This window comes from Cottoperca gobio, chromosome 2 (assembly GCF_900634415.1).
Source record: "Cottoperca gobio chromosome 2, fCotGob3.1, whole genome shotgun sequence".
NCBI classification, from domain to species: Eukaryota; Metazoa; Chordata; class Actinopteri; order Perciformes; family Bovichtidae; genus Cottoperca; species Cottoperca gobio.
This window is the reverse complement of record NC_041356.1, coordinates 9,972,293-9,997,009: the sequence shown is the minus strand read 5'-3', so window position 1 is coordinate 9,997,009 and position 24,717 is coordinate 9,972,293. Positions and strand designations below refer to the sequence as shown.

At 44.1% G+C, this 24,717-nt stretch overlaps 2 protein-coding genes across 5 annotated transcripts in view; both read left to right on the top strand.

The window, feature by feature from the left end:
• The first annotated feature begins 19 nt into the window (after nt 1-19).
• stradb (STE20 related adaptor beta) lies at nt 20-7,162 on the top strand. 3 transcript variants are annotated; one of them, XM_029447907.1, is made up of 12 exons: nt 20-238; nt 709-959; nt 1,961-2,041; nt 3,222-3,324; nt 3,442-3,563; nt 3,786-3,894; nt 3,984-4,107; nt 4,185-4,356; nt 4,511-4,615; nt 4,694-4,950; nt 5,034-5,076; nt 5,192-7,162. In XM_029447907.1, the coding sequence occupies exons 2-12, from the start codon at nt 948-950 to the stop codon at nt 5,342-5,344; spliced, it is 1,281 nt and encodes a 426-aa protein (XP_029303767.1). In that variant the 5' UTR covers nt 20-238; nt 709-947; the 3' UTR covers nt 5,345-7,162. The 3 variants fall into 3 exon arrangements, with proteins under 3 accessions (XP_029303767.1, XP_029303774.1, XP_029303782.1); XM_029447914.1 differs by lacking the exon at nt 20-238 and having other exon boundaries at nt 267-959; XM_029447922.1 differs by lacking the exons at nt 20-238; nt 709-959 and having other exon boundaries at nt 2,031-2,161.
• Nucleotides 7,163-8,000: 838 nt separating this feature from the next.
• The window catches only part of nbeal1 (neurobeachin-like 1), a 32,686-nt gene continuing 15,969 nt past the window's right edge, over nt 8,001-24,717 (top strand). The window contains exons 1-17 of one of the 2 annotated variants that reach the window (XM_029447466.1): nt 8,001-8,076; nt 8,573-8,948; nt 15,231-15,322; nt 16,265-16,426; nt 16,531-16,612; nt 16,695-16,822; nt 16,929-17,011; nt 18,430-18,515; nt 18,706-19,153; nt 19,279-19,385; nt 20,216-20,302; nt 22,241-22,324; nt 22,480-22,578; nt 22,692-23,263; nt 23,607-23,739; nt 24,037-24,156; nt 24,252-24,561. In XM_029447466.1, coding sequence (XP_029303326.1) covers nt 8,898-8,948; nt 15,231-15,322; nt 16,265-16,426; nt 16,531-16,612; nt 16,695-16,822; nt 16,929-17,011; nt 18,430-18,515; nt 18,706-19,153; nt 19,279-19,385; nt 20,216-20,302; nt 22,241-22,324; nt 22,480-22,578; nt 22,692-23,263; nt 23,607-23,739; nt 24,037-24,156; nt 24,252-24,561 — 2,644 coding nt within the window. In that variant the 5' untranslated portion in view covers nt 8,001-8,076; nt 8,573-8,897. The remainder of the gene's footprint in view (nt 8,077-8,572; nt 8,949-15,230; nt 15,323-16,264; nt 16,427-16,530; nt 16,613-16,694; nt 16,823-16,928; nt 17,012-18,429; nt 18,516-18,705; nt 19,154-19,278; nt 19,386-20,215; nt 20,303-22,240; nt 22,325-22,479; nt 22,579-22,691; nt 23,264-23,606; nt 23,740-24,036; nt 24,157-24,251; nt 24,562-24,717) is intronic. The other variant, XM_029447475.1, reaches the window with a different exon arrangement.

Here is a 24,717-nt window from a genome sequence, read left to right as displayed (position 1 = left end):
GTGTCAAATTAAGTCCTGTTAAAAGATTTTATTTTCGCGCTGGGGTTTGTGTGTGTTTCGGTGTTGACAGTCGCGTTTGATACTTTGAGCACGGTCCGTTTAATTTGGTCACAAAATGAAAGATTATGAACTTTATAGACACAACGTCGCTTAGGATATCTATCTATATCTATATATATATATATATATATATAACTTGTTTACGTCGAAGCGCTAGAGTTGCTGTCGACAGGAGAAGGTGAGCAGCTTCTTTCATCACAAATACATATTGTTTTAACTTCGCTAATGTTAGCTTAAAGCTTGAACCATGCACATATTCATAGCTACACTAGTGCACTGAACTGGGAGACCTACATTTACATTGTTTATCCCGTATTTTCTTTCTTCACGGTAGTTCAAAGTTACGTTTATTCACATAAAGTCACCCGGAATTAGATGAATAGCCTTTATGTTTGCTAGTAGTCATTATCTGACTGCATTAATCGTGGGATTAAACTAAAATGGCTGCAGTTAATCTTAACCTTGAAGTGGAATTGGATTTTTTTCATTGTAATTAACGAACGAAGCCCTTCATCACTTATTTTTAGCACTTCTTAAACAAAGAATTAATGTGTTAACTTCTCATTTAGTCACACAACCAGACCAGTTTTCCAGGCTTCGTTCACAATTTTCCTTACGAATTCACAGATTTTCATATAATTTGTTCAGATCTCTGGATCACCTGATGCAGGTGCAGGCGGATGGATGAATGGCTGAGGTTGGATGGATGAATGGCTGAGGTTGGATGGATGCTGGCCGCTCTCTAGTCTAGTGGGGGATTCAACGTTTGTCTCCTGTTACACTGCTGCGCTTCATCCCCCTGTCCCCCTCAACCCCGGTCGGTCTCCTTCGGCCTGTGAGCGGATGAATGCCAAAGCCTGTGATTTTACCGTCGCCAAAAGGACTCCATGTCTTTCTTGGTAAGAATATCAAACTGCATGGATTCTTACTTTGCGTGTCGTCCTGTTGTGTGTCCTAGTAGATGTATAGTCACGAATCAGATCCTGATGTAAATGCAATCAGTCTTTTAAATGCATTGACATTTAAAGAAGCTGCACCGATTTATAATTCTCAGTTTCAGATATCAGATTATCACATTTGAGTTATGTAACATGTCAAATGTTATTTTGATCATCAGTTATTAACCCATTTGTGCCTGCAAATGAAATTTCTAATTTCTACTACTGTTTTTCCTCCTAAAATATAATTAATATTTAGAAAAAACAGTAGTCCCATGTGCCCAAAGAAATAATCTAGTATGATAATAAAAAGGCTATATCTCAGAAACTACGAGGAGCACAATCAAGTATTTGGTATCTATGTGCTCATATCATCAAACATATGCTGTGTACAAATTAAATTATATGGAAGACATTTAATAAACACATTTTTAGCTGTTATCCTGACTTTGACTATTGATAAAAGTGTGATTTTTCATGTGATCTAAGCATTTCAACATTGTGCTGTTAGATACTTGTCCAAACTATGTCCATACCAGCTTTCAAGAATTAAAACGCATCAGAACAAATGTTATGGCATTTTTACTTCTCATACTAAATATAGTCTTTTGCCACAAATGGGTTAATATTGGCTATCTCTGCATTCCTCACAGCTAATGGACACATCTAATTATATATGCTGCTCTTATGTAGCTCTGTTGGGACACATTCGACACTCATCGCCTCTCTGTTGCCTGTTATCGTCACTCTAGTTCTCTCTCCACTCCCGATAAAATGCCCTGTAAGTGCCCTCACAGCCCGTATTCCCAGATGCTTGCTTCTCTCTCTCATCTCTGACTCTCCCAACCTCCCCAAGGCAGCGTATCACCCTCCACTCCCAAGCTCCATGTTTGCTCTCTGCTCATCCATTTCCTGTAAGGCATGTCTCACCTGTGCTCCCCCCGTCCCCGCCCCTTCACCAGGACTGTTCCTGCATCTCCCACACTCAAGTCCAGCCCTTGGACATAGAGGAGCGCTATGAGGACATCAGTCACCAGTTCCTGGTCAGTAGCCAAGGCGCTGTCAGCATGGAGGCAGGCGTCACACTGATGCTCGTCCATCACTATTAACTCATCATCTTATCTGGAGCTGCTTAACCCTTTACTTTCAAGTTGTTAAAGACGGTAACTATTGGAATAACATCGCAGCTGTTGAAGTTGTCACAGGACTCGACAGTAACGGTTGCCATTGGCAAACATTTTGAGTCTTTGGCAACCAATTCTTTGCATTTTCAAACTAATTAGCAAAATAGGACTGCAACTAACTTAATTATCGATTCATCTGCTGATTATTGTCATTTGCAACTCAATATATATTTTTTGTATTCGACCCTTTATGCCTGGTGGACGCCGAGTACTCCCAGTTTATAACGCAGGCTTTATATAATGAAGTGTCATTATTCTTTCAGACTTGACAAAGCTCCTCCAGAGAATACAGACGGGCTGACCAGTAACCTGATCTTCATGTGTAACATGAGCCCTTTAAAGCTTCACTGATAATCCACATTATTGATGCTATGATTTCCCCAGAAAGTTAGCCTTTAAGATATTCTTCTATAATGATAATCATTCTTGTATTTATTAATGACTTCTTATAATGTACTGCTAGTGTGTAAGGTCATTTCCCTCGGATAATACAGACAGCATGGATAAAACACATTCAGCTGGTGTGTTTTAAACAAAGCTGCATCAGAAACAGCTGCAGCTGTGATGCTGAGAGAACCAGACACTACTGGGCTCCCAAAATCTGTCTGCATCACTAAAACTGCAAGCGCCCCCCCTCCTAACCCTTAGCTCTGCTCAGTGTCACAGTGTCGCCCCCTAGCGGCCATCAACACACATTACATCACCTCTACAAAATGTGTTATTGTGTAAGTAAGAAATAAATATTATATAGTTCCTCTAATGCAAAGTTGCAATACAAGATCCTTTAACAATACAATTAAAATACAGCAATCAAAGGTAGATACACAATTTAAATCTATTTAAGAGAATACAGGTAAGGTATTTACTCTATTTGTTTTTAGACATTTTATTGTGGGAATGTTATTTTACATTTACCTTTTTATGAAATGTTAAAATTGTACGCACATGTGTTTGAGTTATTTAAAAATGCATAATATGTGTGCGTGTGCGTGTGCGTGTGCGTGTGTGTGTGTGTGTGTGTGTGTGTGTGTGTGTGCAGAGCTCTGATGGTTCTGAATACACTCTGCAAGGGCCAGCTGGTAGCAATGACATCACAGGGCTATCAGCTGAGCCGGCCCACTACCTGCTACTGTCGGAGCTGGGTGAGAGCACCACAACATACACTTGTCAGATTATATGCACCTAATTTCCCACCCAAGTCTCCAAAACACGTGTAAATGTGGGAAGATTTCACTTCAAGTCAATTCTGTGTATCACAGGAAGGGGCTTCAATAACCTGAGCCGGGTGTACATGGCGCACCACATCCCTACTGGCCAGCTGGTCGCCGTCAAACAAACCAACCTGGACGAGTGCATCGAGGAGGAGCTGCTGCAGCTCATGGTGAGCAGAGGTTCTCCATAGTATACATAGACTACATGAAATACGGATTCTGATGGTATTAAAATAATATACAACTTGTTCAATTAGAACGTGATCTATGAGCTATTTTAGATGAAACAATAAAACACATATATTTTTATATACATGATCATTTTCATGAACTCTGGGGTACATGTGGTTCTTCTCTTCAATTGCAACGTTTCATTTTGTCTCAAACCCCAGAACGAGGTTCTGCTGTCCAGGCTGTTCCGTCACCCCAACCTGCTGACCTCTCGCCTGGTTTTCAGCTCCTGCTGCCAGCTCTGGATCCTCACGCCGCTCATGTCCTATGGTCAGCCACCGCCATACCTCAATAACTTGTTTTGTGTCTCAAAGTTCAGAAAACATCCATGAATATCATCCCTGTGCTCTTGCCTGCAGGCTCTGCAGACACTTTACTGAGAACATATTTCCCAGATGGAATGAGTGAATCCCTGATAGCGTACCTGCTGTACGGCGTCCTGAAAGCCTTGGAATACCTGCACAAGATGGGCTACGTTCACCGGTCAGTGGGAGGAATATTTGTAGTACAGTAGTACAAAGATACTTGCATCTTAGTTTCTTTCCACGTGTTCCCTTCAGGGGAGTGAAGGCCAGTCATATCCTGCTGTCAGGGGAGGGGCATGTGTACCTGTCAGGGCTCCACAGTGTTTACAGTATGATGCGTGACGGGAAGAGGATGAGGGCGGTGTTCGACATGCCCCACCACAGCCCCGCCCTGTTGCCCTGGCTCAGCCCTGAACTACTGCGACAGGTCAGGACTCGCTAGATTAAGTGCTGACATTAATAACAGCAATGCACGTTTCAGAAAGCAACATTGTTATCTTATATTATCTTTATGTTTTATTATATTTTGTCTTCACTAATGTATTCTGTCTCTCCTCTCCCCATGGTGTTGCCCTCAGTAGGACCTGCACGGTTACGGAGTGAAGTCAGATATCTACAGTTTAGGTATCGTGGCCTGTGAGCTGGTGAGCGGCAGGGTGCCTTTCCAGGACATGCTCCCCACTCAGGTAATAAAAACACTTCCAAAAAGAATATGTGTGCACATTTAGCGTTAGAGGACCGTTTGATTCGTCCCGTTTGTTCAGATGCTGCTTCAGAAGCTGCGCGGCTCTCACTGCTGCCTGCTGGATGTGGCTCCCTTCCCGCTGGGTGAACTGGGGGGGCTGAAGGTGTCGCGGTCCGGGGTAGACTCCGGCATCGGGGAGAGCGTGGCCACTGGAAGCATGACGCACAGCGCCACCGCTCCTCCCACCGACCGACCTCAGAGCCCCGGACCTAAAAACCACTCGGCCACCTTGCACAACCTGGTCCAGCTGTGTCTGCAGCAGCAGCCGGAGCGCAGGTCGGTACATTTAAAGACCCGTCAGCGTTCTCTGTCCATTGATCTGATACAAGTGCAGTCATATATGTGTTTGTCTTCCGTAGACCGTCAGCATCTACACTGTTGACCCACGCCTTCTTCAAACAGGTAGCTCTAGTAGACGTGATGCTTTCCTTCCTCTAAATTCACTTATTTGGGAAATTCTTGTCATGTGAACTTCCACTCGTCTTTTATGTCCTGTAAAAATAATGTTCTGTGACAGGTGAAGAGGCACACCAGAGACACCTTCCTCAGCCTCATGTACCCAGCAGTGCCCCTCACCAGCCTTGAGGACCCTCCAGTCTCCTGCCTCCCCGCCCCATCCTGCCACGCTCCGACGCCAACCTCCGCCGAGGCTGCGTGGGACTTCTCCTAACCCCAATTCTCTGTCCCTAAATCTCAGAATCCTGACTAGTAAGCCAAACACAAGACAATCAAAGCAAATGAGGCCAAATTCTACTGTGCTTTGATTTTGTATTATTAACCCGACTCGCCTTTTTAAAGTAGTTTTGTAGTTTTCTTTTTTTAAATGCTTTCGTCTGATGCATATAAGGAGTTCGGGTCATGGGTTGGTGACCAGACTGTGAAAGTGTTGATCAAAGACGCTGCTCCGATCATGTGTTAAGGATCCACGATAATAATAATAATAATAATAATAATAATAATAATAATGGACGGTCAACTTAAAGACGAATCAGTTGACTTATAATCGCACACTTCCTCTCAGATAAAAGGCAACTGTGAGCTAAAGGAGAAGTCCACCCAGAAATACTAAACAGTATAAGTTGTTTTTACGGTGTACTTTTCATATTTCCATGGATAATGGTCATTTCTAGGTGACTTATGTACCTCTTCTCCTCTAAAGGCATTCTGAAACATGAAGGACCTTGTTAACCCAACCTGAAGTGAATCCTCTAGGTACTGACAACATAACCCCTGCAGTGTAAGTGACTATCTGAAGGTGGATGTTTCCTTCCCAGTATCGTTATGTATTCAGACTGTGAGTAGTGAATAGGGAGGTACAGATATATTTACAACACATGTGCATATATATTCATTTATATATCGAAAGAAAGACACTCCTTAGAACTCGCCTCACGTTGTCGACACTGTGTACAGCTAATGGCTCCCAAACTAGTAAGTATTAATAAACTGTATATTTCAATCAGGATTGAACTACACTCCCAAACGTCCGGCTTTAGACTCAATTTTGACTATTTCCCAAATAAAGAACTGTCCACGATGAGATCTAAATATGTCTGCTTTGTTTGAACGTATATGCACATTGTGTCGTCACACGGTACAAACTCGCCTATGAAAATATTAGCAATAGAATAAATGTATCGTCCCATGTAGGAGTTAGAAACGGTAGATAAGTCGTCCCTGTCTTTTATCGTCACTGATTCGCCAAAATCCTATTTCTACTGTGCTCTGTGACCACTTCTCCAACAACGCCTTTAAGTTTGAATCCTGCATTGTGAATATGTGATCTCTCTGTAACTGTGATTAAGTGTACTGTGTATCTACAGTACATATCAAACATGGTAGCTGTATGAGCCTTATACATATAACTATATATAAACACATAATTATAAATGATATATATGCAGAATTTGATTTCTTAACTTCCTTTGACTTATTTCTTTATAGATTTGTGTTGAGAGAAAAGTCTTGTGTGATTCAACTCGGGTAAGGGACGGCCACTCTGAGTCGCTCTTGTTAGTGGAGGGTAAGTGCCTCTTGGCTCTCGCATCTCAACTCTGTGGGGGTCAACAAGGCGCCTCAGATTTGGGTCGCACTTCTGGATTTTCGAAGGCATTGTTTGTCACAGTTGCTCCCGTGTCATCCAGATTTGAACGGATCCCAACACAAGGTGCAAGTAATTGGCCCATGAGATCAAAACACCACTCACGGTAAAAGTGCAAACTCCAAATATCTCTGCCAAGACTCTAAAGCCAGGAGCGACACGCTGGCAAAACATGAAGAATTCATCAATAAGCTGCAGCTTACGTCTTGTCCTAATGACCTCTTTCTTCTCAGTGGCAACTCCAATCCTTTTATCTTTGGACCAGTACACCAATCGTACAGCTCTTATTAATAATTTGGTAAAATACAAATTATTTTCTATTAATTTATATTAAAGTCACCACTGAAAATGCATCCTTTTATTTAATAAAAAAAAACTGTCTCACACCTGCAGCTCTATTTTCTCAGTAAATGTTCATTAGAGGAAAGAAAATTACTTTTTTGTTTACCATACTAAAGGAGTATATATTCATTTTTATAATAGAAACCACCTTTTTCTTTTAAATTAAACATTTGGTCACAGAAACGCATCTACATAACTCTGATAAACTGCAGTTCTCTACTTCTCCACTAGGTGGCAACACAACAAACTGTCTGCAACCAAACCCAGCCCTTAGCAACCACGTAGCTCCACATCGACAACGTAAAGTGAATAAACTGTCGCAAACACAGCAAGTGTTATGATAAATATTCCAAGCAACGTATTCCGATTATTATTTTTAAAAAAATTAACAAATTAAATACGGTGCAAATGAAACACGTAATACTGTGATGAAACTGCAGTTTAATCCTGAATATGTTCACTTGGATGGTAGTATTTTTGTGCCAGTTGCTGCAGTGTGTTGTGTATCCGGTTCCCCAACCACAATAAAGGTTCTGGTTAAATATTTCTCATAAGTAACCTATTGCCATTTAACTACACAAAAAATAATTCCCTAGTGCAATCTTTGCCAACAACTTTATATACCATTGTCGACCGAGTAATTACAAAAGCTAGCATACATTCTATATTGAGGACTTTTTGGGGGCTTTTACTCTATTAGAAAGTAAAATACCAGACATTTAATAATAGAAAACGTCCTCGAAAAATATCATTAAGCACATATCACTTTGTAATAAAATATCAGTTCAAGCTCAACTTTGCCTGAAAATGTATATCTTTATTTATGTTGCGCTTTCTCTTATTTTGAAATAAATCAGAAGTTGACAGGAAGTTGTATGTGCGGTATCTTTACCGGCAACTTGACACATTTGCAACTCTGGAGACGGCGTCAGTTGACAGTTGGTCATTTCGTTACACAGGTGAGTGGTCTTCAGTTTCTCGACGGTTTTAATACATCTTGTTTCACGTATTCATATTCATATTCTCTTTTAAATGTGACGTCTGAAGCCGGGCAGGCTTTGGAGGACGAGGCGTTTCTGTCACATGAGGAGGAAGAGGAGGAGGAGGAGGAGAAAGGGAGGCTAAAAAAAAATAGAAATAGGCTTTTTTGACAGCTAGCTTTTTAGCTAGCTTGGTCAGGTAAGGTCGACTGATACTGTAATGTGTGTTGAGGATAACCGAGGGCGTTGTGCAGACAGGACGAGCTAGCTTGTATTGTAGAGCCCACTACAGAAACACACATTATTAATGGTGTGTGGGTTTTGCCGTGTGGTTAAACCAGCATCGCCTGGAGCCAGCAGGGCAGCTCAAAGTGCACAGGGTGTATTCTGCTAACAGCAAGGGGATACTTCCCCCCCCCAGCCGTTTGTTAACACATCCGCCTCCATGATAAGTCTGTGTTGTTGTCATTGATAGCGCAAACACTGCTGGGAATACCCTCCGGTTGTCCGAGAAGAGCTGCACAAGTGGAAGTCACGTTACAGGCCCAGCTGCGCCAAGTCCTCTCTGGGACTGCACAACTCTCCTCTGCCATGGAGTAATCCTCGGAAAGTTGAGCTACAACACGTCTACCATTAATTTAGCATCTTTGAAGGACTGTTACACTTGGCCAGAGTTGGACAGTCATGATGTTGAGCATTGAAGGCCAGCAGCAGAGGTTTAGCTCATGACTGAGAAGCATGAAGCAGCCAGGGAAGTGACCTCGGTGGACACCACAGCCTGGTGAGGGCTCACTGGCACCATGGCATCCAAGGAAAGACTGTACGAGGTCTGGATGCTCTACTGCACTAAGGTGAGTTCCTGTGCACACACACACACACACACACACTCCCATTGTGGCTGTTTTGTCTCATGTGAAACAGGGAAATGTCATTAGGTGAAGTAATAGACATTGTGATGACATTTCGGAAGTTACTAAACGGAGCATATCTGCAGAGGCAGTCTATGGTATGACTATGGTCCGCAGTAAAAGACATTTTTAAACCAAAGTCACTAATGGCAATTATTTTGTGGCATCTTTTGTAATCATGCATTACACGTTTAGGACTAAACTCTCTAAAACAGCGTATAAAACTCTAACAATCTCCAATTAAACCCAGACTAATGACGTTGCCTGCAGATCGTGAAGGATTTACCCATGCAACTTAATGTCATATAGTGCAAAGAGTTTGTTCTGTTGCTGTGGTAAGGCAGGAACCTCCATCATATTGGTGCTGAATAAATAATATCCAATATTTATCAATACTATTCCCATTAACTCTAAAACCATGCACAACACTAGTAGGGACGCTATGTGATCTCGCCTCATAATGTGGTGGGCACTGCTTCATTGAACAGTGAAGTGCATGTAGGATACTGCTTTGTTTTTACAGTGGAGATGAATGAATGGCACTCTAGTAGAGACAGTACCCCTTGAGTCAGCGGTTGGCTAGATTTAATTCACTTGGCAATAAAGCACGCGCACATCCTGGCGTCCAATCAAAAGGGCCTGCCTGAGCCGCTCCTCACGTGAGCCTGGCTGCAGTCACACACTTGCTTCCCACTGTAATCCCTCACAATAACACACACACAGTGCACCACCCTCTCTGAAGTATTTATCCCAGGTTAAGTCGATGACATGGAATAAGTAAAGTATGGTAGCTTGAACGCTGACACAATAGAAGTGTGAGTCCAGTGGTGTTTGGGGTTCATAACAGAAGAATTCAGGCACGCTGCTGCCCGCACACATGTCACAGTGACTTGTGAAAATGCCAGTAATTGCTGCAAGCATACACATTGCATTTGCTCTAGCAGGAGTGTTTATTTGCATTGACTAAGCATTACACTGCGAGGAAGAATCATTTAATTCATCCTGGCTACGAGCCAGAGGTCCCCCAGGCCAATATTTCTCTGCGTGAGGCAACAGAGACGCTGAGAGAGAGGGAAGCATTTAAATATATATATATATATGTAACGGCCTGTCTCTCTGTCTGAGTAGAGGAAGTGTCAGGTATAGCCGACGGGGAGTCACGTGGTCTAAATCAGAGGAATGTTTGTGTGAGACCTCTGTGTTCCTCCGAAAGGTGTTTCACAACCAGCCTCAGTCCTTACCTCCATACTACTTATGCATTGATTATCAGATATTGACATCTTCATAGTATTGCCTCTTTGAAGGCTACTTGATAGGGCTGCAACTAACAATATGTCAGCTCTGTACCTGGCAAAACAACAGAATAGAGTGCAAGAAATAGCTCTTAAAGTACATTATATAATTCAGTTAAATGACTTGGAAGGTGTTTGTTTTTATTCTTTTACCGCCTTCGTCTGTTTAATGATTTACAAAGCAGTGGATCACTGCCCTTCATGCACTTGCACTGTTCTCTGAGGAGGAGGCAGTCAGATGTGTAATGTTGACAGTAGACGCTTGTACAACAATACAAGCGGCCGAGGGTCTCATTAAAAGAACCCTCTCAACCTGCTTTAGATATCAGATGTCTTTTCTCATCTGTGTTTTAGATTTAAACAGATGTGAGATGCTTTAATTAACGTCTTACAGTTGTGACATTCGACCTTGTAGTAATAATTTGAGTTTGTTTCGAGCCAGCAGCGTCAGCTGTTCACAAATTGATGATGAGGTCAGAAATTGTTGGGTGAGCAGCTGTGGTGTGAAAGTTTCCAGGAGTTGGTGTGTTCGTTGGGATTGTATGGGAAGTAACTGTCTGTGCACGTGCAACCCAATGATTTTAAGTTTTCAAGACTTTGATTGGTCCTTCTTACGCTCTCTATTAACCACACGTACACTTATTTGAGTTTTCTAGTTGACCTTAAAGAGAAAAGGTTGGCGATATTCATATTTATACTCATTCATACTCAAGCCTAAACATCATAAATCAATAAAATGGGTCACAAATATTGGCTGGTGTATTGGCCAATATATAAAGGCCTGACTCCAGCTTGCTTCTTGGGGTTGTACAGGGCTGAGAGGTCACAGATGACGGCTAAGACCGTTATGTGACCAGCGATCCTCTTAGCTGCCAGTCATTGGTTTGTGCCAGAGTGTTTTCCCCGAGGACACAGGACTGCTGGTTGCCGCCGCCGCTGGTGTACAGTGACAACCACACTGAACGCTGCATGAGCGCTCCTCTTTCTTTCTTTCACCATGTATTATCCAGCTTGTCAGAGAAAGTGGAGGCTCTAGCAGACTTCTGAATAGTTGCAGTTACTCTCTTAAAGCTGCAGTAAAGCCCTTTTAATTCTCAACCACAGGGAACATGCCTCAACAACCAGGGGCATCATTTCAGCCTTTAAAGTTAAGACCGCTGTCTTAATACTCACTCCCTTTTTAATTACACAAACCAGGGAATTCTGGTTATCCTGTCTTATTATGTCCCCCAACCCGACCCTGCCCGGTGAGTGGCTTTCTGACTGGAGTCGGAGAAACGGCAGTAATTTGCATAAGCCCCTGCATTTGAGGGAGTCAGAATAGCGAGAGGATTGGGGGAAGAGAGATGGAAACAGAGGGGGGAAGAGAGAAATGAGCTGGAGACGACGAAGGAGCATAAAGTGCCATGGTTTCACATATTTGCTCAAGTAGATTTACTCTGTTTTTTTTCCTCGGCTCTGCTGCTTGTTTGCTTGTTACGGTTTAATCTCTGTTGTCACACACCGACATGCACACAATGCCTCACACTCGGGCTTTAGTTTAAGTGCTGGCATGCAAAGTTTGTTGCCTCAGGCTGGCGTTCTTTCTCACTGCCGCTTATTTAATTCTGCTACCCTCTTGCTTCTCATTTTCCTCTGTTATGAATATCTCTGGAATAGCACTGATGTCACTGACACGATGCATCAGCAGCCCTCATGTGGTTATAACTCCTCCCTCCAGCATCTTTAAATACATCTTTGGCAGTGACGTCATGGCCAGAGGAGTTGCCACTGACTGATGGGGAGTGATGTTGGGCGGTGATGGTGCAGAAACAGAATGACCACAGCCGTCTTTTAAACCTACGGGGGAGGGGACCTTTAAACATTGTGGTTTCAGTGACTCCATGCCACTTCCACCAGACCAAGTCACTCACAGCCTCCCCAAACTAAGCAAGCAGCCTACCCGTCTAGCTGGCCGACCACGCCTGTCTGGTGGGGCGGAGCTCTTGCTGCTGCACCGCATAAGAGCATACTGATAATAGATCAATTAATCAAGTAATCTAAAAACATGATGAGTGCATTTCCTTCCGCTTAAAACATTTGCAAAGCAAGTCTTTATTACAGTACACGGGTATCTCTTCTTAATATTTATCTGGTCAAATTGTTTACATAAATCTATGTAGAGGGACATAGTCTTAACATTATTATCATTTGCTATGAAGTATCTACTGCTGGGTACTTCCCCTGCACATTTTTATCAATCTACTAATCGGTTCGTCCACTTATCGTTGCAACGCTACTGGGAACATGTTATTAGTTTGAAGGATTGATATCACATAGCAGAGCCTGAACTGCTCTCGCAGGTCAACACATGGCTCTTGTTTCATTCTGTCAATGGGGAGAATAAAGTGCATTGATCTGTGTTGCTGGTGACCTTGTTAGCTTCACAGAGGTCAGCTTAAACAGATCATTTGGAATGTGATTTAGTAGCTTGGCAAAGACTAATATGATAATTGGTATACATAGGAGAGACATGTGATCCTCTCATGGGAACTGTTTTCATACACATTAGGACACAAGATGGTTGTTAGAGATGGGACAAGGTGACTGCTGTTGAGTTAGGAGGGTTCCTACTTGTACGTCTAGATCATTATGTGTGTGTGTGTGTGTGTGTCAGGCCAGGCCAGTGATGAACGCCATGGATAAATGTAGAGCAGGGTGTGTCCCTGCCCGCCACAGTCCAAACCCTCAATGGGCATCTGTGCTCCCAAGCTGCTGCCTAAAAGAGGACATTCTTTCAGACACACACACACCAACACACACAGTCATTCAGTCACTGCTACTTGCGAGCGCAGTCACTTGAGAGTGAAGCTGCTGGCATTAATCATCATCTCATTTTCTGGCAGTGACATAGACAATACATTTCTTTTTGGGCTATATTGTTCACAAGTGGCTTTGCTGATTCTATTCCGATGTCACTCTCTCTCTCTCTGTCTCTCTCTCTGTCTCACTCTCTCTCTCTGTCTCTCTCTCTCTCTCTGTCTCTCTCTCTGTCTCTCTCTCTGTCTCACTCTCTCACACACACACACACACACACACACACACACACACACACACACACACACACACACACACACACACACAGAGGCCAGCATCTCAGGATTGTTCTAATGACTTCATAGGAATTGCATTGGTCCTGCTTCGTTCTGGCTGATTCCCACTTTGACACGCAGTCAGCCTTTCAGCCCCCTCCCCACTCTTTAGCCAGATGGCACTGCTATCCTTAGAAAATCCAGTTTGTTTTTCTAATCTGCAATCTTCCTTATAGTGTTTGCAGCATCCAGGTGGGGATCGCTTCAGTGCAGGAAAGACAGTCCAGTCACTAAAGACCCATTCAATACATGGATTGCTATGAACTATGAATCCCCAGTGAGTGCATCATTATGGTTTTGACAGACTCCTGAGTTTGCATGTAGCTCCATCAACAGCTCAACATTTTAACTGTCCAACCTGGGGGGGTATGGAGGCCCACAGTAAATATTAAGGAATGGCCTCCAACCCTGTGGACAAACGATACTACCAAATGCACAATACACTGGTGTTACTGTTATAGTAATCTGCCCCTATCACCTCGCCACCTTGACCTAGATTGCTCACTCGCACCCTCCCAGATGGCTCAAGGTCTTTATAACCGGATCTGCGGGGGGGTACTGAGCGTGTGATTACTCCTGTATGATGAATTAATGAAGCTATCTCTCAGTTAGTTTCGTAAAGCTATACTAAAAACAGTTTGTCCTCAGTGTCCCCGGGTCAAATCCATTGGTGCTGGTGGGTTTGACTAGATAAATAAAAATGATTGCAGTATACATGTTTGTGTTTCTAATTACTAGGCATCTAAAAGGTTTAAAATTAAATGTACTTCCCTTCAGAACAATAAGAATCCAACTTCTTCATTGTGTTTTCCACACTGCATTCTTCATCTTACGTAAACATGCTTTCTGTATTACAAGCGTGTGGCAAAGCAGTGGCTTGTTTCTGTGTTAATTGTGAGTTATTATAATAATAATGATGGTCATAAATCCTGCCACTACTCGGCACCATTTACATTTTTATTGAGGTGTAAATCTCCCAGTAGTTTCGAGCATTATGAGACTTTTTGAGTCTAATTGATGTGTTTATGATCTCGAGCTGTGATTTTACACTGTGACCAAGCAGGCTGAGCCCGGCCAGCCTTCCTCTGTGTCTTATGCCATCCCGTCCCGGCATTGTTCCAGAAATGTAAGAAATGTTGATCAGCCGGCTGCTAAGAACCCCCTCTCACAATGCAGCTATGCCTGTTTTCCACTCCAACAGGTGCATGTTTTAGCTCCCACGCCCTAAGAGATGAGATACACACACCTGAGACATTCCTGCTGTCACGTGTTTGTCATGCTTTGGTAGTAGCTTTATAAATATATCCCAACGTGGTGTCCACTATATTGTCGCTCCACATCATCAGAAATGTGTATCCTTTTTGTTTTTAAACTTTATATTACTGGTTGCTGTCGAAGTGTTAGTAAACATGTCTGTTTTAATGTATTTTCCTGAAGTATTTTAAGGCCTATGAAGCAATGAACACATTTCCCTGAGCATGTGAACGTCCATCTTACATCTCCATTGTCACTATTATTCAGAATTACAGAGAGACAAAAATGTTTGAGGCCTGTTTTCTAGGACACACACACACACACACACACACACACACACACACACACACACTTAATCAAATAGCAGACAAGGCCTGTCAGCTGCCAGCCATTTATGTATTTTAACCATGACCGCTTTTGTCAGCAAAGGCCTCTAACTACATTGTCTCCTTTCTTTACCCTGCTCTCTCTCGTCTCTCTCTGCTGTCCCTCTTCCATCTTTATTGCTCTTCACTCCCCTTATTTCTTTCTGTCATTTCATTTCTCAGAGGGATCCAGACTACTTGAAGATATGGCTGGAGATTTTCATCAGCTCCTATGAGCGATGCCTGGATGTGGACTTTGAAAAGCCACCTTCAAGGTAATGTCTGCCAAACTGTGAGTAGGGGCTGTGTATCGGCAAGTATCTGACGTAGTAAAGTAAAATACAGTGAAAAAAACACACACATTTATACATAATGTATAAATACACAGCCTGTGTGTCACATACCCTAATTACACTGAGCTGTCACCCTGACTGGTTTCAGAACTATCACCCACAGCGTGAATACATACTGTGCAGCACGACCCAAAATAGCACGGGCACACCAGATACGGTCACATTTTGTTGCAGGTGTTGCTCTTAATTGGTGTCGACATATGAAAATATGATGCAGGTCAATGGGAGAGCCCGTCATCTGAAAGCCTAGAGGATGCAGAAATAGGTGAAGTTTTATCACAGGGGGAGGGCCATGTGAAAGGGTGGAGGAATATGGATGGTTAAATCCTATTTGTTGCGCTTTTCATCTCCCTCTCTGTCATTTCTCCTCCTCCCTTCGACTCATTCTCTCCCATCCTGTCCTGCTTTTTCTCTGACTCCTTCCTTCATCCTCCTCCCTCCGTCTCTTTGCCTTTTTGTCCTGTGTCTTCTCACCATTTTCCCTCCCCACCTCCTTCTCTCTCATCCCCTTCCTCTGCAGCTTCCACATCTGTCCTGCTTTCCCACCGACACTCATTGCATGGGCTCAGCTGCGCTCTCTCTCTCTCTCTCTCTCTCTCGTATGAGCAGTGCAGCACACATGCTGATTTTCCTAGAAATAAATGCATCAGGCGTGTGTGTGTGTGTGTGTGTGTGTGTGTGTGTGTGTGTGTGTGTGTGTGTGTGATTGAGTGCAGAATAGGGTCTGCTGCTCCTTCAAGTTGCCCTGATAAAAGGCTACATCTGCACTGTACCAATTGTGACATTAACATCCTAAACATGGTGTAGAAGCTTTATACTTTTCCTCCTGTCTAATCGAGATTTATCCTGCTTCTCTGCCTCCAGGCCAGAGGAGGTTCCTCCGGTGTTGACGCTCCTCCCAGACAACATCCTGCAGGTTTTGCGCCACCAGCTGCTGCAGTGCGTCCAGAAAGCCTCTGACGGCCTGGAGCCTGAGCAGCAAAACCTGGCTCTGCTGCTCCTCAAGTTCCTTATCATCATCTGCAGGTCTGCACAGTCAACATACACAGACAGTATTCTGAAGCAAGCAACTAATAAGCTAATGTTCCACTTGTCCTGTGTGTTGGTGCATGATTGGATGTTTCTGATAGGAACCTGTCCAACGTGGAGGAGATTGGCACTTGCTCTTACATCAATCACATCATCACCATGACGACACTCTATATTCAGCAGGTATGTTGGATGGATTATGAAGAAATAGTCTGAATGACACGCGTAATAGCATGTGTCAAGAGGGTCTGTGTGTGTGTTGCAGCTGAAGAGCAAGACCAAAGAGAAGGAGATGGCAGACCAGAGCCAGGCGGAGGAGTTTGTCCGTCATGCGCTGGCTTTCTGCGAGAGCCTCTACGACCCGTACCGCAACTGGAGGCATCGAACCTGCGGGTAACAACATCCTGCAGCATTGCTATAGAGTTGTTCCTCTATGTACTGCATGCTCGCTTGGTTTCATACTCGTCTCTTACCGAAAGTGTTTGTTTTGCTCCCCCAGGGAGCAGCTGGGTACAGTAGAGAGAAGCAGACAGAAGTACAAGGCGGCTCCGCTCACTGTTGAGTTTGTTCCTTTCTTTTACCGTAAGTCTCTTGTTTTTCATTCTACGTGCAACACAGTGTTTGTAGCATTTAGGAGAAAATCTTCAACAATTGTACGTAAATTGAACGGATAAATAAATACTCATCAACTGTAGATGTATATAGTCCCTTATATTTCACTTTGTGATGTTGTGCGAGTTGCGTGCAGCTTATTTGCAAACACTGTAGCAATATTACAGTGCTTGCTGTGAATGGTCCATACTTTGCATCTCCGGATTCAACGGCCTCTTTGTGTGTGGATGAGGAAAAAATCCTCTACATCATAAAGGTTCTCCTCTCCTTCCTCCTATCCCCTCGTCTTTTCGTCTTTTCGTCTCTCTCTCTCTCTCTCTCTCTCTCTCTCTCTCTGTCTCTGTCTCTGTCTCTCTCTCTCTCTCTCTCTCTCTCTCTGTCTCTCTCTCTCTCTCTCTCTCTCTCTCTGTCTCTCTCTGTCTCTCTGTCTCTGTCTCTCTCTCTCTCTCTCTCTCTCTGTCTCTCTCTCTCTCTCTCTCTGTCTCTCTCTCTCTCTCTCTCTGTCTCTCTCTCTGTCTGTCTGTCTCTCTGTCTCTCTCTCTCTCTCTCTCTCTGTCTCTCTGTCTCTCTGTCTCTCTCTGTCTCTCTCTCTCTCTCTGTCTCTCTCTCTGTCTCTCTGTCTCTGTCTCTGTCTCTCTCGCTCTCTCGCTGCCTCCTCTTCTGTCCTCCCTGGGTCCAGTTGAATCCACTCTTTGTGTTCGTGTCCTGTTTGCCAGGCGCTGAGATGAGCCGATGGTGAATGGTGTCTGTCAAGCCACTTCAGCTACTCTGGCAGCCATTTTGAACAAATCCTCCCCTCTGTCCTGTGTCTTGTGTGTGGCTGCTGTGTTTGGCACCAAAGATAACACCCAACCTGTGTGTCATGTGCAAGGAGCAAGTTTGTGGGAATACTTTAGAAAGCCCAGTTATATATTGGGCTCAATTGGATAATATTGTCATGAATGTGATCCAATAGAATGTTGTAGCATGATTAGGATAAAGGAAACAGACATCCCGGAGCCAAGAGGTCACATTTCTTTTCCCCATTCAGACGTGTTGACAGATGAGTTAATGGATGACTGGGACCAGCAAGGCCCACCATGACCCACTGGCGGGTTGTGCTCTGTGTGTGCTAACTTAGGTCATATCTTATCTGATTTGCAGATTCCATTTAGCTTTCATTCGTGACTGTGTTTAAAAGAGTCAGAAAAGATAAAGGTGTGTCTGTGTGTGCATTTATCAGTGTTTTGTTTACAGACAAAAATACAGGAACTACAACAATTTGCTCTGAGCTATAGTTTATTTTGTGGTTTTGTTGTATTTGCATAGCAAACATTACGCCTACAGATCAAACTAATAGACTGTTTGTGTGTGTGTGTGTGTGTGTGTGTGTGTGTCCCTTGTTCCAGAGTGCTTCCAGGAGAGTGAGCACCTGAAGGAGAGTCTAAAATGCTGCCTGCTGCACCTGTTTGCAGCCATAGTAGCAGGTGATCAGGTAAGCTTTAACTTGCAGGCCTGATCCCCGTGATATCCAAGGTGTCCTTATCGCCTCTTTCTGTGTGTTTGGAGGGACATGTCACCACATTTAGCATCATAGTTTCTGTTAGTTGTCACATGACAGTAGACTTTTGTTCTCCAGATCTTGATTAACCTTCTTTTACTAACCCCTATACCCTTTCTGGCAGAGGAACGCTCTGTTTGCCATCTCTCCAGCCACCATGGAGGTGTTGATGCGGGTGCTGGCCGACTGCTCCATGGGGAGCTGCTCTTCAGATGAGGGCGAGGACTGGGACAGTGAGGCCCCCGACCGTAAGGCGCTGCTGACTCTTGGCTGCCTGCGGGAGGTTGTGCAGCGCCTACTGGCCTCAAGCTCTGACCAGCGGCAAGTGGAAATCGCCTCCGTGCTAGAAAACTACTTCAAGCTGCTCAACTCAGACCCGGCAGCCATTGTTGCTTCCCAACAACAGCAGCAGCAGCAACAACAACAACAACAACAACAACAGCAACAGCAACAACAACAACAACAGCAGCAGCAGCAGCAGAAGCAGCAACAGCAGCAAGCCAAGTGTCGAGTGCCAACACTGGGCCGACACTGGGAGAGCCGATTTGTGGCGCTGCAAGTAAACATGCTTGGTAAGATCTTAATTGACAATAAAAGCCCTTGTGATCTTGAATATTTAATTTTGAGCTGCTCTTTTTTCTTAAATCATGATTTACATATTGGAAAGTCAAGTTAATGTGACTTATTTCTCTCTCAGACACCATCAGGGACATGTTCCTGTGTTCAGACAGGCCAGTTCTACAAGCCATCTTCCTCAATAGTAACTGTTTTGAGCATCTGGCACGACTGCTGCAGAACAGCAAGGTAACACTTCAGGTCTTTCTATCTAAATATAACCCGAGGACAGTTAAGAGTGCGAGTGGCTGGATCTTGTGATATTACTGAGCTAATGCTTCGAGCTCAGAACTCGCTCAAAGTGAAACTTATTGCGAAGTTATTAGTTGCACTTGATCATATCTTGTATCTGATACAAGCTGGAAGTTTTAATCTGGTTTCAGTCGGACATTCCTTTAAGACATTATCATTTCTAAAATATACAGATGTTTTATACTTAATGATATGATTGCAGTTGTAAAGGTACTCATTTTGCAGAATGGCTCCTGACATGTCTGCATGTTTAATTATTATATATATATTATAATATTTAATTATTATTACTGATGCATATAAGCATAACTTTATTTTTGCAGCTGGTTGAGCTGTAGCTAATGTCTAACTCTATATTTGTTAGGGTGGTTTAGTCTGTAATGATGCTACATCTGATTTATTCATGTGTTTTATGTACAATCTTACTCTGCAAAGTATTAACTTTATGTCAAATTAATGTAGTAAAGTAAAAGCTGGTGTGGTAGAAATATTAAAATACATTTTAGCGTGAGAAAGAGCATTTTGCCCACCTTGCATGTTTACCTCCCACAGCAAGGCTGGATCACAACACTCCTCCACACAGTGACCCCTTCTGAGGGTCATGGCTTTTAACATCTCTCCCTCTCCTCCACTTACAACATCTCTCCCTCTCCCCCACTTACAACACCCCCTCCCCCCCCCCCTGCACCATCCTCTGACTCCATTTTCTCTTTCTCTCAACTTCCCCACAAGTTATGTTGACATGTTGCCTGTTGTGTGTGTGTCAGCTGGTTAATGCTAGGTGCACGGCGGCAGACAAGGACCAGAAAGATATAACCAACAACAGGTTACAGACAGGAGAGAGGGACACTCAGGTACCGCCGAGAAAGCCCTACCTCACCTGATTCCCCCCCCCCCCCACACACACACATCATCCACCTACCTGCTGCCAACTCCCACCACCTTCCCCTCACCAGAGCCACGTGGCCTCTCCACAGCAAGACACTGCTTTGTCCCACTTAATTATTTGTAATTGGATCATGGCTTAACAGAAAACTTGCTGAATCATTAGACTGTCAGGACGCAGCCAACACACATTAATACTGTATTTCCTGTTAAACCAGTAACAGCCTGTTTTTATTATAGCAGGGTCAGAGACGAGCGTCAAAATATAATTCAATGTTAAGCCAACTTTGATTAAGTATTGCTCTGTGGGCACGGTTTGTTTTGAAACCGTCACTCGCCGTCTGATACGTCCGAGCCCCGTCTTTTTGAGCGATATCGTGTCGACTATCAGTCAGAGCTCTGAAGGTCACTTGTTCCTCTTAGTCTACCAGCTTTCATTCTACCCTTTGTACTCTTCCTAGTCACAGAGCCACCTTTTAATAAGGTAATCCCTCCATTGATCTGGATAATGTGAATACAGGTGGAGAAGTATGAAGACCTTCACGACAATGTGTCTTTGTTGCCGTGCAGCTGTGACCTAAGTGGACAATGCTTCAGCCTGCTTGGCGGGTTTTTAGACATCAAGCTTTGGTTGCTTTAGAAGTCACACCTAGAACTTCACCTTAGTAGGTCAAAGGAGCTTTTTAAATTCATTTTCAGCAGAAAGTTTTATCCTTAACTCCTTGAGGCACACTAGAATCCTCGGCCGACTTCAATGTTGCTAGCTTCTTCAAGGTATTGATGTCTTAATGTGATATCATGAGGGATTTATGACCGTCTTGAGTCGTCAAAAATGGTAAAATCTTGCATGCAATCTGTAACAAATGGTATCACGCCTAACATTCCTGCAACAAGTTTTTTTTTTAAACTGAAATTTCCAAACCAGAATTGACCCAACGTGCTTAAAGGCCGGTGAGCGATGAAACTTAGCCGTCTTGCTGTGGAGTGACCACGTTGCCTCTTTCACAGCTACGTCATGTCATCTATTTTATTGACGTTTTTGGTTTCCTCACTCCCCCCCCCGCCCTCCCCATTGTCCTGGTTTTCTGCGGCATACTATGGGTAATGCTAACACGTTGGCCTGGTGTGTGTTCTCACAGAGTTCAGTGGTTTTTTAGGCGATCTGGACTCCGTGATGAAGACTTAAGTGTTTGATTCTTTGCCACAGTCCCTCTCCAGCTGGTCCAAGACTCTCTGTAGGATCAACCAGTCTACAGCTGCATGTTTATTCTAAAGGAATAACGAGTTCGGTGAACATGAGCGGGACAGAGCTGGATGGAGATGTGTTTTGATTTTCATGGTTTGGCTTGTGTTTTATGGGTTGCATGCTTTTTGTGACTGCGAGGAGAAGGAGCGAGGTACTTCTTTGTGGCTTGTCTGTGTGGAGGTGGGTGTTTTTCTTTAGTGTTTTGTTGACTAAGCCCTGAGAGCTTCCTGCTCCAGTCAGATGTATTAAAAGGATTGTTTTTCTCCCACCTGGAGCAGAAAGACACTTTCCTTTATATGCACTGTAACAGCTGCGGTACGAGCTTTGATGACGGCCTCTACTGCAGTGACAAACGGGGTTCTTCTAACCATCATCGATGATTTTACTCACAATTTCACACGAGCACTAAATGAATCAAACTCCAAGACATCTACTTAAGTCTCTCTTTTATTCCTCCAAGTGTGATGCATGTTGTACTCAGTAAATAAGTTGATCATCATCATTTCAGCTTTAAATGGTATGCATGTGCTTGTCACCTTATAAAAGTGTTATAACATCTGGAATAAGAGGAGATTTGTGTCCAATCATCTGTTAGTACACACTCTGCCTGCTTAAGTTTTCAGATTGGCTGTAGTGACTGACGAGTCTGATTTTTCTTCAGGTGTTTCAAGGGCGACTAGACTCCCTCGCTGTCGCAACCATCAAAGCCCTGACAACAGTGATGCACAAATCACCAGCTGCAAAGGTAACAGACATGCATGTATTTAATGATATGCAATACCTAAAGTCTGTATGGATCTGACAACGAACAGTGAAAACATTGTTATTTAACTGAAACTAAAAAACTTCAAAGTCCTTTAAGATGAAACTGAAGCGTAATTGCCTGGTTAATCCCTGCAGGAGGTGTTCAAGGAGAGGATTGGTTACAATCACCTGTATGAAGTGCTCACCTCACTCGGCCAGCCGTCTCGGCACCTTCTCAAAGAGCTGATGAACATGGTGAGAGACGGATCGTCTTTGGTGTCTGCCTCTTTCATCTTTGTTTTAAATCGGTATCTCACGATTTGATTCATATTAGTATTTGATATGTATTTGTCTTTGAATGTGTGCAGGCAGTGGAGGGTGAGCACACCTCAGTGGGGCTCCTGGGCATCAGTAACGTGGAGCCATTGCTGCTGCTGGTCCAGTGGCTCCCAGAGCTGGACTCATCGGAGCAGCAGCTTTTTACGGCAGACTGGCTCCGACGCCTCAGCTGCCTCAACCGCCAGACCCGCGCCACTTGCGTCAATGCCACCATGGTCATGCGAGCCCTAGCAGGCCTGGACCGCCACCAACGGCTACACAGAGCTTGCGCTGAGAGCCTCTTGGGGCTGGTGGGCTCACTGGGCTCCCAGTCCTTGAGCGCGAAGGAACTCCTGGCACTCTTGCGCCTCCTCAGGCCTCCAGAGTCCACTCAAGCTCACCCCTATGTTGGCGCTGCCCTGAGAGCCCTCCTGGCCATGGTACGGAAGCAGGGCCTGGAAAGTGCCATGCAGTACTTCGACCTGTCACCCAGCATGGCCGGCATTGTGGTTCCAACAGTGCAGCGCTGGCCGGGCGCGGCCTTCAGCTTTCTCGCCTGGTTGTCACTGGATCAGGACCAGCTGGGCCCACTCAGCAAGGACAAGAGGAAGCAGCTCTACAGGTAAGAGGACAAGAGAAGAAGAATAACGAGAACATCCAAGAACATTTTAATCATAATGGTTTCTTTTTAGTTTTTGACTTTGTTGGACAGGGACACTGCAAATTAATAACATTTCTGAAAAAGATACAAACAAAGCCTGCACTACATGGAGACAAGAGGGACGGGACTTTTAACTCTGTCAACAATCTTTGGTCTTTGGGCACATACAGCATCATTACTAGATGGCATACTCACTAATTCTTGTAAAATGCACCTAATGTCTCGGTCTAATCCAGAGATAATTGCAGCAAAAGGTTCTATGTGTCCTTGCTCAAACTGTTTTCCTCCATTTTATCCTGTGCAGCTTTTTTACCCCCGGAGGGACGGGGTTTGAGGCCTTCATCAGCTCTGCGGGTGTGCTTGTGGTGGCTGTATGCACGAAGAAGGAGTACGTCACAGTCATGCTGCCCGACTACTGCTTCTGTGACTCTCTCTGGGTGAGTCAGGTTTAATGACGTCAGCTGTTGTGCCACTGAAATATGGAAATGTAGACGGTGAAAGATTCCACTTTTCCACCTCTAACATTCTAAATGAATACTGCAGAAGATGTACTCCCTCACCTTCCCTCGCAACATTTAGGCTAAACATTTAGAATATGCTTAAGTCTGGCAACACAGATGGCAGCCTATATTTAGTAGATTACACCTTTTTAAACTAAATGTCTTGTAGACTGATTAAAGAGAGAAACACTCAGGATTAAAGGGACTAAATTCCATCTGAATTTCTGTTTACAGCACAGCATCGGTGTGGTGCACGTACCAGGAAAGAGGCCTTTTGGACAGAGTCTCGTGTATATTTATGTGGATGGACAGCAGAAACTGTCTGCCCCCCTCAAGTATCCCACCATGACAGAGGTGAGACCTGCACTCAGTCTTTTTCAAGGAGAGAAGAAGAGTCTTGAATGCACATCATGCATGTTCACTCCCTTATCGCATTCTGTTCTCCTCAGCCATTCATCTCCTGTTGCATCGGCTCAGCGGGGAATCGGACCACCACTCCCCCGCCCTCCCAGATCCCAGACCCTCCCTTCTCCTCCGCCACCACACCCACCACTCGCTCCTCGCTGGGTGCCATCCTGTCACCGCACACCTGGGGGGGACTGCTGGGGGGAAAGCCTGAGTCTGTGACGAAGCTCATCTCTGCAGGGACCCAGGACAGCGAGTGGGGAAGTCCTACCTCCTTGCAGGGCCAGCTGGGAGGCGTCATGGTCTTTCACGAACCCCTGCAGCCCAACCACATCAAAGCTATCTGTAGTGCTGGTGAGCAGGGGGAGATGAAGAGGAGGAGAGGTTTAAAAATAACAGAAAAGTGTAGTGGGATGAAGAGCAGCATGACAATGAGAACAGCAATAATGATAGAAATGTTCAATTCAGAGTTCAAATGTTTTTTATTCTCTCCTTCTGTCTTCTACGCAG